A 13,224-nucleotide genomic window follows, 5' to 3' on the forward strand; every position below is an offset into this window, starting at 1 on the left:
CAACAAAGTTATTTCACTCCTAAAAAATGGAAACCTACTGTTACTTGCACACAATAATCACATTATGATTTGATTTACTTCTTATTGGTATTCCTTATTACCAGTACTCCCATGAAGAATTCTATAGAAAACAAATATCGGCAAACATGCACACACCTGATGTATCTTATATGAGAAAACAAATATAATTCTAATTAGAATCATAGGTTAATTCAATGATTCATAACTCTGACCTAATCACCTAATCAACTGGTTGTATACTTTCACAAATCACAATGGTCATGATCTATTTCATTTCACCATGACCTCTCCACAAATAGACATATCCATTCTCTATCAAGTATTGTCAAACAATTAGAATAAAAAGATAATGAAAGAACGCACCTTTATATTTTAGACTGAGTAGCAGTCGTCCTTTTCTTTCCCTTATACTAGTAATCAAGAAACACATTCTACTAGGAATCCCACAAACTATCTCTTCATGTGTTGTCTTTTATCCTCTTTGTCTCTAGATGGGTTTAAGATCCTATTAGTCGAAATTAATGGCAATACTTCATTCCCCTTTCACGTCTTAAAGGTATGAATGTGTTTGTCTCTGCCTTCACAGATGGAAACTCTAACATTTCCCACGAATGAATAGTGGAGTATCATCATAATCAAATGACACACTGCATCAAATCTTGACATATAAGTTCTTTTAATATTAGCCTCTGTCTCCATGAAATAATGCTTTAAGATTGTTACAAATATTGTCTTCGAATACACAAAGAAGATGAAAAGAAGAGGGATGGAGATTAGAGGCTTGAAATGTGTACTAGGTACACTTTCCTTAAAGCACTATTTGCCCCCTCTCACTCGAGATTACTTGAAGGTTACAAGGCAAATTGCTTCCCAAGATATGACAAGCCTTTGTGAAACTACACCAAGTAACTTGTGGAGATTTCACTTAAGGAGCATTAGAACATAATGAGGATGGCAAAGGTTTTCCGATATTGTTTCTACATATTGTTTTATCTTCTTTAGTTTGTTTAGAGAAAGCTTTATTTATAGAAAACAAAGAGACATTTTTCAAGTAGAAAATCTTTTCACAAAAAGAGATGTCTCTCCATATAATTTATCAAAAGATATAACTATTAGACATAAATTTCAAATTCAAATATTATAAAAATTAATTTCTGATTTTATAAAATAGATTACTTAATAACTTGTCCAAAATTCCAACAGAAGGTACGGGATAGAAAGAGAGAGGGAATACGGGACGGAGAGAGGGAATACGGGATGGATTGCCATGGCCTGATTGTGTTTTGTCTTTTATTAATGAAGTGCCTATAAACATTGTTTCTTTGGGGGCCCTTGTTAACTTGGGGCCCAAAGTAGCTGCTTTGGCTGCTTTGGGCCTGGGCCGCCCCTGCCCGAACCTGAATTACCCAAGTCAGTTAGCCGGCTTGGGCAGGTAAGGACACAAAGGAAGTTTAACATAACCCGCCTGAATAACCCTCTTACCCTAATAGCGAAAGGTTATATATGCCCGCTCTAACTGGCCCCATGCGTTAAGTACCCGCGGGTGCCCATATTTGCCCGATTCCACCCCTACTTTTGGTGATCAGTAGGGATATCCCTCCCTTATGACTTCCCAAGTGCGTTTCACAACTCTCTCATCAGTTAAAGGTACTTCTAATTAACTAAAATCACATTAAATCCAAATTTGAGTTGTTGAAGCTCAAATTGGTGGTCACATGTCAAAACTACTAAAGGAAATCGACACAAGCCAACCTATTTGAGCTTAATTAACCTAGTTTGGGTTACTAGGGTCCAAATTGGTCAGATGAAGCCGAAATTCGTTTTCGAATGCAGCATGGTTCTACCCATTTGGACCCAAAGATTTTGAACAAAATTTGGTTATTCAATCTAGGATTGCTGAGTTGTTTGACAAATTTGATGGATATAAAGAGAGAAACTGAAAATTATAAAATAATGGAAGAAGAAGAGAATTAATTATGAGATGTTGGTTGAATTTAGAGAGAGCGAGAGTTGATGAAGGTGAAGAAGATGAAGAGGGTGATCTCCGTTAGGGATGGTTTGATGGAGACGAGAGGTTTTTGGAAAATTTAGAAGAAGGGTTATTTGACTTAACTACTTACGTAACGGTGTCAGTCATGTCGTTAGGTCAAACTCAAATGCACATTGCCTTTAATAAGAAAGGGCATTCCCCATAAAACTTCCAATGTTTATATTGTTCTCTTGACGCAATTCCCATATGAGATTTCCACATCCACGATGAGTGATTCAGTGATTCTTTTTCCCGGGTGGGCTGTATTTCGAAAATATTTAGCTTCGAGGAGTTAAAACAAAGGAGAGTTCGATTTTGTTTTAATTGTCCTTGCTATTTTGCCTAAGAAGGCAAGATTGTCCCGGGCAAGGGTTATGCAGTCCTAGACATCTAGATTTTATAGATTTGCAGATGGAAGTATAGGGTTTAGTAAAATTTGTTTCGAATTTTCCCACTGAAAAGATCTTTGTGCGGTTACAATGTGTTTACAAATTCTTATTGGAATTATAAAACATTCCATCTGAATTTGGAGAACGGTTGCAGCTATCCCTGAGACGATGACAATTGTTTGACTAGCTTAAGACAGAAACTTGGGGAACAATATTTATCATACGCCCCTGGGAAGAGTTGTGATCCAAGTATCTGTTAGTCGAGGCAGATTCTTCTATTTTTAAATTTCAGATAATCATTACTAAATTTGGGAATGAGTGTCTCGAAAACAAAATACGAAGTACTAAATTTATTATAGTTGATCAGTTGGCCCGAAAATCTACAGATTTTCTGGTGATTGATTTAAGATTGTACATATCCTCGAGACTCTTCTATTGGAGTAAGAAAACCGATGATGCATTCAACTGTTATATTGGAAGATAGGAGGCGACTCCGAGCTTCCAACATTTTCAATGTGGACTTTGTTTTATATTTCCTGTTCTAAACTTCAATAGGAAGTAAAAGCGGGGGCAGAGAACCATCCAACGTCGAGGGATGAAAGTGTAATTCAACTATATTCCACAAACAAAGGATAAATATGTAATTTCGAACCGTTTTATCCGGAACCGAACTAAAATTCAGTTAAAGACAGTGAATCAATTGAAGGAACAAATAAATACGACTAGTGCCAAAGGATCAAATATTAATGCAGATATAACTGAAAAAAATGAAAATTTAATACTGTTGCCAAAATAACATGAATTACTAATATGTCACCATTTTATTGGATACATGACTAAAACCTATGAACATTCAATTTTACACTTTCTCTCTCCCCCATCAAATCTACAAACATAGCAACATTTTCTATGCCTTATAAATAAGAATGAAATCTCAAGCTACAAACTTCAAACCCTATCTGCATTAAATCATATCCAAAATGGAAAAGCTACTCAAGAATGAGATCACTACTACTAGTTCATTTACAAGTGCCATGAGTTTGACAAAGATGGGTGTCTCACAAGTTCCTCAACGTTATATTCTTCCTCCTTCACAAAGACCAAACCCTAACTTTAACACTGCTGCTACCCTTCCCCATCCTTCTCCCACTACTACCCTCCCCTTGATAGATTTGGCATCCTTGCATGATCCTTCTCTGAGATCTCAAGTTATCGCTGAAATTCGTGTAGCTTGCCAGGAGATTGGATTCTTTCAGGTACGTCTACGTAACTATAGTTTTTCAACATAACTCAAGTGATGACATGTAAATGTCTCACTAAGAAGCATGCTATTATATATGATGATCGGCGCTACATTTTCCATTTTGGTCACGAAAAAGGAACATGCATTGATATATGTATATATATATATATATATATATATATATATGTTATGTTAACGATAGTCGATGTAGTTGATAATGAAGCACATTCTACTTAATTCTATAGGTGATCAACCATGGAGTTTCTTATTCACTTATGGAAAATGCGCTAGATGCAGCCTCTGGTTTCTTCAACTTGACTCTTGAGGAGAAAATGACTCTCTTATCAGATGATGTCAATGAGCCGGTTAGATATGGGACAAGTCTAAACCATGTCAAGGATAAGGTCCATTTTTGGAGGGATTTTCTCAAGCATTACTCACATCCATTACCAAAATGGATTGACTTCTGGCCTTCGAATCCACCTGAATACAAGTATTCCTCTAAACGATAAAATTATGTATCTAATGCATATAGTTATGATATATTATGCATCTAATGATCCAAATCGCTTAAGAATTTGCAAAAGCTTGCATCTGGAGGGAAGGTTCTTCTTCAATCATATCATCTCATAGGACTACACACAGACACGAATTTATGCGAGAAATGAAGTTCAAGTCACTTTACGTACATTGCATGCGTCTCTTGTTTCAAATATTACTTTGGCACGTTTCTTCGCTAACTAGACTAAAATTTGTCGTAACATACTAAATGTTTATTACCATAAGTACATGGTTCAAAACTTCTTACTTACTTAATCTCAAAATGCAGGAAACAAATGGGAAACTACTCAAAGGCTATACATGCTCTACAAACAGAATTATTGGAAGCAATTTTTGAAAGCTTAGGACTGAAACCTAATTACTTACAAGAAGAAATACGACACGGTTCACAAGTCATGGCTGTTAATTGGTACCCAGTATGTCCAGAGCCCGAACTTGCATTAGGAATGCCTCCTCATTCAGACTACGGGTGCATAACTATCTTGTTGCAAAATCATCAAGGACTTGAAGTGATGAACAAAGAAGAAAAATGGGTACCTGTACCAGTAGTTGAAGGAGCATTATTAGTAAATCTAGGAGATCATATCGAAGTTCTAAGTAATGGACAATACAAAAGTGTCGTTCATCGGGCTATTGTTAACTCTGAAAAGAAAAGGATTTCCATTGCAAGTCTTCATAGTCTAGCTCTAATGGAAAGTATTGGACCTGCACCTGAATTGGTGGATGAAGAACACCCAAAAGCTTATAAGGATAGTAGCTTCGGAGATTTTCTTGAGTTCTTATCAAAAAATGATATTTTTGAAGGGAGATTTCTTGAAACTTTGAAGATAAATCAATGAACCGTGATTATTTGCTCCGTCATCTAATCAATCCTTAATTTTACAATCAATGAAATTTATTATCTAATGATAATCATCTAAATAAATAATGACCGCTCATGTGGCGAGTTCAAGAACGATTTGGATAACAGAATTAATATTTTTTAAATGTCACAATGGTTTCGCATAGGACCATAAACCTTCGCACAGTGGATCAAGACTCAAATTTAACCACACAACCAAAGCAAGGTTCACTTCACACGGAGCCATGGGTGATTCGAGACGAACATCCTTTCTTCTCAATCCGTTCTTCTGATTTGACCTCAAGTTCCGACCACAAAGATATTAACATGGAAAGAATGCACTTGAGATGGCAGAAACTTGTGGTTATAAGTTGTTGAGCCAAATGTTGGTCAGCCTTGACCAGTCAAAAAGTGAGTACGTTGACATAAGTAACCGAGCCAATCACACGAGAATAAGCCCTCGATATAGTCGACGGAGGAGTGAATCCGTGTCAGACTTTACTACCTAAGACTTACCCAAAAGACTGGAGGGAGACCAGTCATAAGTACTAGTCTCGTCAGCATCTCGACTCAACTCTGGCTGAGAGGCAAGAACAAGGTGAATCCGAGTATTGCTCCTAAAATCAGCTCAAGAAGCAGAGTTGAGAGGTTGGCAACGACGACCTTGGGACCTCAAAGCTCGACTTCACGAAAATGAAAGGTAAGTGTACAAAGGTAAGCACGATTGTACTAGAAAACCGTTACTGACACCAAAATCGTATCACGTGGGCTTGTCCCCCGAGTCTTAGACACAAACATGTGTATACAATATGAGAGCTGCTAAGCGGTCCTCTCCACCAGTCATCAAGACGTACCATGCAAAGCTATAAATACTACATGATAAACCCTACTTCAGGGATCGGTTTCTTGATACTTAATCTCTTATTTTCATACTTGCTCACGACTAAGTAGCTAAGTCTTCGTTTTGAATGTGTTGCAGAAGCAACATTACACATGGAGACATGAGATTTGAGGTTGATTTTTTTCTCCTTAAAGTTGGTTTAAGTGAAATGTAAGAAGAATTCTGCCTTTTCCCGAAAATAAGAAGTACTATATATGTAGATGTTCCTATAGTTGTTTCATGACAATGATCACCATAAATAATGAAAAAGTTCATCACAACGTAGAGACTCTTCTTACCCCCATTGAATGGAAGGTTTCTTTTACATTTAGATGATATCGAAGATTAAAATATAGTTCACTTGAGATATTCAAGATTCAATGACATCAAATTCTCCAAAATTAGTAGATTACTTGAGTTATTCAAATGCTTAGAACATCTCCAATGGGATACTCTAAGAAAAACAATAAAAATCCTAATTGTCAAGTGTCAACTAAGATTCTCTTTCCTAACTGGACACTCCAGATTTTCTGTCTCCAATAGAGATCTCTAAAATAACTTTATTTGATACACATGTCACTCTTAAATTTAATAGGAAAAAAAGTAGTTTAGAAATAAACTTTTATATTGGTTTAAAGTTTTAAAGCATCTCCAATGCAAAACTTAAAAAAAAAAAATCTCTATTTATCCTATGTGTCAAGTTCCTATTGAGATTCTCAGAGCATCTCCAATGCAAAACTCAATCTTAGAAACTCGGAGTGCCACATAGGATTTTCTGAGTTTTTCTTAAAAAATCATCTCCAATGCAAAACTCAACTAAGATCTCAAAGATGATGTGTCGAGAGTGGAATAGAGATATCTCAAGAGGACACTCTATTTTCAGAGTGTCCTCTTGAGATATCTCTAATTGTCCAACTCATCAATATTTAAATTTCAACCAATAGAAATCAAGTCTTCGTATATTTCCAAATTAACCAATTATTTTTTTACAAAAATAACCATGACACGTAAGTAAAATAAAAGAGTTTAGAGTGTTGCATTGGAGACATACAAGAATTGAGGATCTCTATTTTCGACACCTAGGAGTGAGAATCTCTATTGGAACTTGACAAATAGGACGAATAGAGATTTTTTTTTTAGTTTTGCATTGGAGATGCTCTCACTCTTAGAGCATCTACAATGCAAAACTCAAAAGAAACTCTAAAAATCTTTGTGTTGAGATTTAAATGTCAATCTATAATTTTTCTCTTTCCTATTTGTCAAGATTGAGATCCTCTGTTCAAAGGACTTCTTCAATGCAACACTCTAAAACTCCAAAAATTGATTATGTGTCTTTTTTTCCATTAAAATATATGAAAATGTTGAGTTGGCATTTAGAGATATCTCGAGAGGACACTTTAGAAATTGAGTGTCCTCTTGAGATATCTCCATTCCACCCTCGACACGTCATCTTGGAGATTTGAATTGAGTTTTGCATTGGAGATGAATTTTGAGATAAAAACTCTAAAAGTTCTACGTGGCGCTCTGAGTTTCTAAGATTGAGATTTGTATTGGAGATGCTCTAAGCATCTCCAATGCAAAACTCAAAAAAATCTCTATTCGTCCTATTTGTCAAGTTCCAATTGAGATTCTCACTCCTAGGTGTCGAAAATAGAGATCCTCAATTCTTGTATGTCTCCAATGCAACACTCTAAACTCTTTTATTTTACTTACGTGTCATGGTTATTTTTGTAAAAAAATAACTAGTTATTTTGGAAATATACGAAGACTTGATTTCTATTGGTTGAAATTTAAATATTGATGAGTTGGACAATTAGAGATATCTCAAGAGGACACTCTGAAAATAGAGTGTCCTCTTGAGATATCTCTATTCCAATCTCGACACATCATCTTTGAGATCTTAGTTGAGTTTTGCATTGGAGATGATTTTTTAAGAAAAACTTAGAAAAGCCTATGTGGCACTCCAAGTTTCTAAGATTGAGTTTTGCATTGGAGATGCTCTTAGAGCATCTCCAATGCAAAACTCAATCTTAGAAACTTGGAGTGCCACATAGGCTTTTCTAAGTTTTTCTTAAAAAATCATCTCCAATGCAAAACTCAATCTTAGAGCATCTCCAATGCAAAACTCAATCTTAGAAACTCAGAGTGCCACATAGGATTTTCTGAGTTTTTCTTAAAAAATCATCTCCAATGCAAAACTCAATTAAGATCTCAAAGATGATGTGTCGAGAGTGGAATAGAGATATCTTAAGAGGACACTCTATTTTCAGAGTGTCCTCTTGAGATATCTTTAATTGTCCAACTCATTAATATTTAAATTTCAACCAATAGAAATCAAGTCTTCGTATATTTCCAAAATAACTAGTTATTTTTTACAAAAATAACCATGACACGTAAGTAACATAAACGAGTTTAGAGTGTTGCATTGGAGACATACAAGAATTGAGGATCTTTATTTTCGACACCTAGGAGTGAGAATCTCAATTGGAACTTGACAAATAGGACGAATAGAGATTTTTTTGAGTTTTGCATTGGAGATGCTCTTAGGTGGCGTAAATAAAGATCCTCAATTTTTTTGTGTCTCAAATACGAAACTCTAAACTTATCTTATTTACTTATGTGGCATAATTATTTTTGTAAAGAAATAATTAGTTATTTAGAAAATATAGAATACTCGATTTCTATTGGTTAAAATCCAAATATTGATGAGTTTGACAATTAGAGATATCTCAAGAGGACACTCTAGAAATAAAGTGTCCTCTTGAGATATCTCTATTCCACCCTCGCCACGTCATCTTAGAGATCCAAATAGAGTGTTGCATTGGAGTGAGTTTTTAAGAAAAAAACTCCAAAAATCATATGTAGCCCTCAGAGTTTCTAAGTTGAGTGTTGCATTGGAGATGCTCTTAGAGTGTGACTAAATGGCACTTAGAAAACTCAAGAAGACACTCTAATTTTAGAGTGTCTCTATTGAGACTCTTTAGCATAAATACATCACATCATCATAGAGTGTCCCATTGGAGAATTTTTTTTTAACAAAAACTCTAAAAATCCTAAGTTGCACTCAAAGTATTAGAGTTTGAGTGTCTGATTGAATCTTCAACAAAAAAAAAAAAAAAAAAAAGAGTGTCTGATTGAAGATGCTCTTAGGATTATGTATATAGTTCAGTTATATAATTGACATAACAAAAACAGAATGATGATTTCTACCAAACTAAATTTGGGTTCTTTAACCAATTAGTCTCATTGAGTTCACTAATTAACATAACAAAATTAAGCATAAAAGGAAGGCACATTCATTCTTTCTAAGGTTCATAATCTCAACAAATAATTCAATTCACTAAAATGCAGTTGAGAAAGAGAGAGAGAGGGATCATGAATGTCTTGAATTTGAAACGAAATTAAAAGAATTTCTAACTTACAGTATGGTTTGATTAGCTTCTCTTTCTCTTTTACTGTCTCCTTCAGCTCCGTTCTATTTCTCTCCCTAGTCTAGCATTTAGAGAGAGAGAGAGAGATCGTTGCTGTTCCGTTTTCCTTTGGTTGTAATAGTTTGACTGACATATATATTGTTTACCCTCACGTAACGTGAGTAATTTAAAGTACTTGAACCAAACTTTCAAAGCCTCCTACTGTCCATCCTTCTGTTAACGGTGAGACTTGTTAATTACGACTAATCTCAGTATCTTTATGTTTAGCAAATAGTCCAACCCCCGCCCTTCCAACTTGGCAGAAATTTGGTTTTACTTCTCCACTCATGTTGGGTTTTCGAAGAAAAACTAACATTTGTTTGAGGTTCGTGGTTTTAACCAGTTTATGGTGTGATGCCATTTATACACAATTGGAATGGGACTCCGTCTATAATAGAAAAATCTCAAGGAGTTTTGTTCACCCAAGTTAAAAGGGGTTCTTGAACTACCATCTATATTCCAACACTGCTTACACCGTCTACTACGTGGTGTGATTTTAGCCATGTTTTCTAGCTGTTACACACTCTTAGTCAAAAAGAGTGGAAACATGCATGGCATGATGCCATCTTATCTATCTTTTTGTATGGAAAACGAGTCTCTCTTCTACTCTTTTTTTTTTTTTTTTTTTGAAATACTCTTCTACTCTTATTCCCGGCGATTCCCAGATTCGAGTGGAAGTACGTGTCCCGCCAGAATTTAGAGATAAAAAGTGGTTTAATTTTTTTCCCTAAATATTGACCAGACACATATCTCAATTGAGATTTGGTCGATTAATACTTGGAATAATCCCAGATTCACATTTTTCAATTTTCACAAGGGCAGTTGATTAGTACTTCCACGTACATTTTATAGAGGGGCGGATGGTCATACCCTTTGACTTGGGACAAGTCTGTGTGATAGGGTTAGGGGTATTTTGCCCTCATTGGCAACTATAAAGGGTCTATATTTTAAGAAGTTTATTTTTTGGGTCAATTTTGTTTTGGCAACCAATTAGTGGCCAATTGACCGTTTTAGCCTATATGTGTAATGTGTTTGGCAGTTTTTTTTGGCAGTCAATTTTTGTCAAAGTTACATAATTTGTCGTTATGACATTTTCGTAATTTAAATTTTTTTCGTATTTTTTAAGGCCGCGTGATGTAGACGCAGCGGAATAATTAAAGAACAATAAAATAAACTAAGAACAATTAAAGAAAACGATAAACTAAACTTAAATTCTTAATAACTTCAATTGATTTTCTCTTCAAGGTGAATAATAACATAGAGTAGATCCCCTTTTATAAGATAATAAACCTTCCTAGATAGACTCAAACTAGGATTCCTAAAATAATAAACTACTCAAACATAGAAACTTTAAAATAAAGAAATATCAAATTAAAGTAACTTCTCTTCTACTAAATAAACTACTATTATGACTTAATAGGGTGTGGGCACGCGTGGACGTGGGCCCACACGCCTATGCGCCTGCATCAGCACCCTGTTCCCCAGAAGGTTCGTCCCGAACCGATTGTATGATGGAAGCAAGCTCATCAGATCCTTTCGTAATCGGTAACAATGTGATAATCTTCTTCATCCATGGAAATTCAAAAACGTTCAAACGGCCCTTGTAAATAGCATCCACATCCGACTGCCAAGGACGTCCCAAAATAATATGACAAAGATCCATATCGGTAACATCACAAGTAATGTCAGATAAATAGAAAGAGCCAAAAGAGAGGGAAAAAGTACACATTCGATCAACACGGGTCGCAGTACCGGATTGAATCCAAGCAGTATGATAAGGGTGTGGTTTAGGGATAGTAGGAATACCCAAGTAAGCCACAAGTTTGGAAGAAATCAAATTTTCCACACACCCATTATCAATAACAATCGTACACACTTTGTTCAAGACCGTTCCTCGTGTAACAAATAAATTTTTCCGTTGAGAAAGATCATGTTCAAGAGGAGTAAAAAGTACCCGACGAGTTACTAACATAACACGGTCACCTGAATCCGGGTCAATATTGACATGATCGGCCTCCTCATCCAAGTAATCCTGTTTTTCCACTAAATTCGCCTTTCCACGTAATGGGCAATTATTAGAATAGTGACCTGTCTCAAAGCAACGATAACACTTACCTGGAGGTTGTTTTTTGTAAGGATTTTCAGGAACGATCTTAGCTCCGTCATCCGTTTGTTTCGAAAGATCAGTATCATCAGTATGTTGTCGAATATAATTAGGACGATTGTAGTTTCCCCTGAAAATTGATCTAGAATCCGATTCAAAAGATCGAGTCACACTAATACATTCCGATACGGAAGAGAAAGGACGGAGGTTGACAAGATCCTTAATGTCACCTCGAAGACCATCCTTAAATTTTTCCAATTTCATGGATTCAGTATCGGGTAGATTAAGCCGAGTACTTAAACGCTAAAATTCGGAGGCATATTCCTCAACTGAACGTCGTCCTTGACGACAACGAAGATATTCTAGACATAACTGATTTTCATAATCGGGGGGAGGAAACGGGCCATCATAAGTGGTTTAAGTTCAGACCACGAGGATATGGGAGGAAGATTAGATAACCGTCGTTGTTCAGATTCATGTTTCCACCACGTTAACGCTGTTTTTGAAAGATAGCCAGTGACACATCTAACCTGTTCTTGTCCATAAACCTGCATAACATCAAAGAAGATTTCCATTCGAGCTATATAGTCCAAAAAGTTTTCAATGTTGATGGAACCGTCATAAGCCGGGACGTCCATACGGATACGGTACATAGAAGAAGGTGGTGTAGAATCGTGATCATCCTCTAGGTGGTAGTCATCCGGATCATCATACTTGGGACGGGGACGAATATAACGGTTACGTTGCATGGAACCGTTATGGTGTGGTTCCGTAAGGGTTGGTCGGTATTTGACTCTAGTTGGTTCATAATAGTTGGATCGGTTGGTTTGACGGGCTTCATGATGGTAAGGGTTGTAGTCGGCCTCAAATTGGTCTTCACGGTTTTGGTTAGTGAGGAATGGGAACCCTATGTCTCGGTTTGGAGTGGGTCTGTTCGGTACTGGTTCGGGTAGACGGGTTCGGTTAGGGTTGTAGCTATTGGTAAAATCATGGGTTGGGTGGTTGACGGTTTCCGGTTCGTGTTGATTGGAGGGGTGGTAATGATCGGTTTGGTGGTGAGGAGAGGGTGTTCCTCGGTTGGGCGTGAGATGTGGTGAGATGGCACGAGAGTGTTGACGGATAGGTGTATCCATGATGGGCCGTGAAGGTTCGGTTCGGTGGCTTTGGGTTTGGGTTTCGAGTGGGGTGGTGTTCGGTGAATAGTTTTGCCTTGCTGTTTGAAAAGGGTATGGTTGGGTGGTACTTGGGTTGGTAGTGGAATAATGGGAGAATGAATCGGGTTTGTTCGATGTTAGTTGTTCGTGGAAAGAGAAAGGTGGTGTTGTGGGGTTTATGAGTGGGAAAACCGGTGATAGTGGTGATGTAGGGTTGATGTGAATCGAGATTGGGGTCGTGTTAGGTTGACCAAGTATGGAATTTGAAGTTGGTGTTGTGGTTGGAAGTGATAATGATGCTTGAATGGAAGTAGGAGAAGGAGTAGTGGTAAAAGAGGGAGACTTACATATGCCTTCGAGTTGTTTAGATAGCTTCATGATCGAATCATTGACTTGATCGAATTTTTCCATGGTTTCCTTCTTGTGATTGTCGAATTTTTCCATAGTTTCCTTCTTGTAATTTTCGAAAGCTTCTTCCAATTTTGTAACCGAGGATAACTTCTTGTTGATGTTGTCCCATTTAGAGGCAAAA

The 13,224-nt window shown here is 36.6% G+C and overlaps 1 protein-coding gene and 1 long non-coding RNA gene across 2 annotated transcripts; one reads left to right on the forward strand and one right to left on the reverse strand.

Moving 5' to 3' along the window:
- Positions 1 to 3,221: 3,221 nt before the first annotated feature.
- LOC147536851 (uncharacterized) lies at positions 3,222 to 9,505 on the reverse strand. Its single transcript, XR_015225463.1, has 3 exons — positions 9,387 to 9,505; positions 4,610 to 4,780; positions 3,222 to 3,709 (listed from the first exon to the last, which is right to left on the reverse strand). It is a non-coding gene; the product is annotated as an uncharacterized LOC147536851 (long non-coding RNA).
- On the forward strand, positions 3,420 to 5,127 carry LOC147536852 (flavanone 3-dioxygenase 3-like). The gene is made up of 3 exons (XM_086641338.1): positions 3,420 to 3,695; positions 3,928 to 4,175; positions 4,512 to 5,127. Exons 1-3 carry the CDS (start codon positions 3,420 to 3,422, stop codon positions 5,080 to 5,082), a joined length of 1,095 nt encoding a protein of 364 aa, XP_086497464.1. The 3' UTR covers positions 5,083 to 5,127.
- Positions 9,506 to 13,224: the final 3,719 nt, after the last annotated feature.

Source organism: Eschscholzia californica, unplaced genomic scaffold (assembly GCF_041429995.1).
Source record: "Eschscholzia californica isolate CP2 unplaced genomic scaffold, dmEscCali1.0.p SCAF_5, whole genome shotgun sequence".
Classification (NCBI taxonomy): domain Eukaryota; kingdom Viridiplantae; phylum Streptophyta; class Magnoliopsida; order Ranunculales; family Papaveraceae; genus Eschscholzia; species Eschscholzia californica.

Bases quoted from the DNA above. Each gene is read 5' to 3' on its own strand.
- LOC147536852 (XM_086641338.1), top strand. From the start codon at position 3,420: ATGGAAAAGCTACTCAAGAATGAGATCACTACTACTAGTTCATTTACA. The intron at 3,696-3,927 runs GTACGTCTACGT...TTAATTCTATAG, and splicing joins AGGAGATTGGATTCTTTCAG to GTGATCAACCATGGAGTTTC. The intron at 4,176-4,511 runs GTATTCCTCTAA...CTCAAAATGCAG, and splicing joins TCGAATCCACCTGAATACAA to GAAACAAATGGGAAACTACT.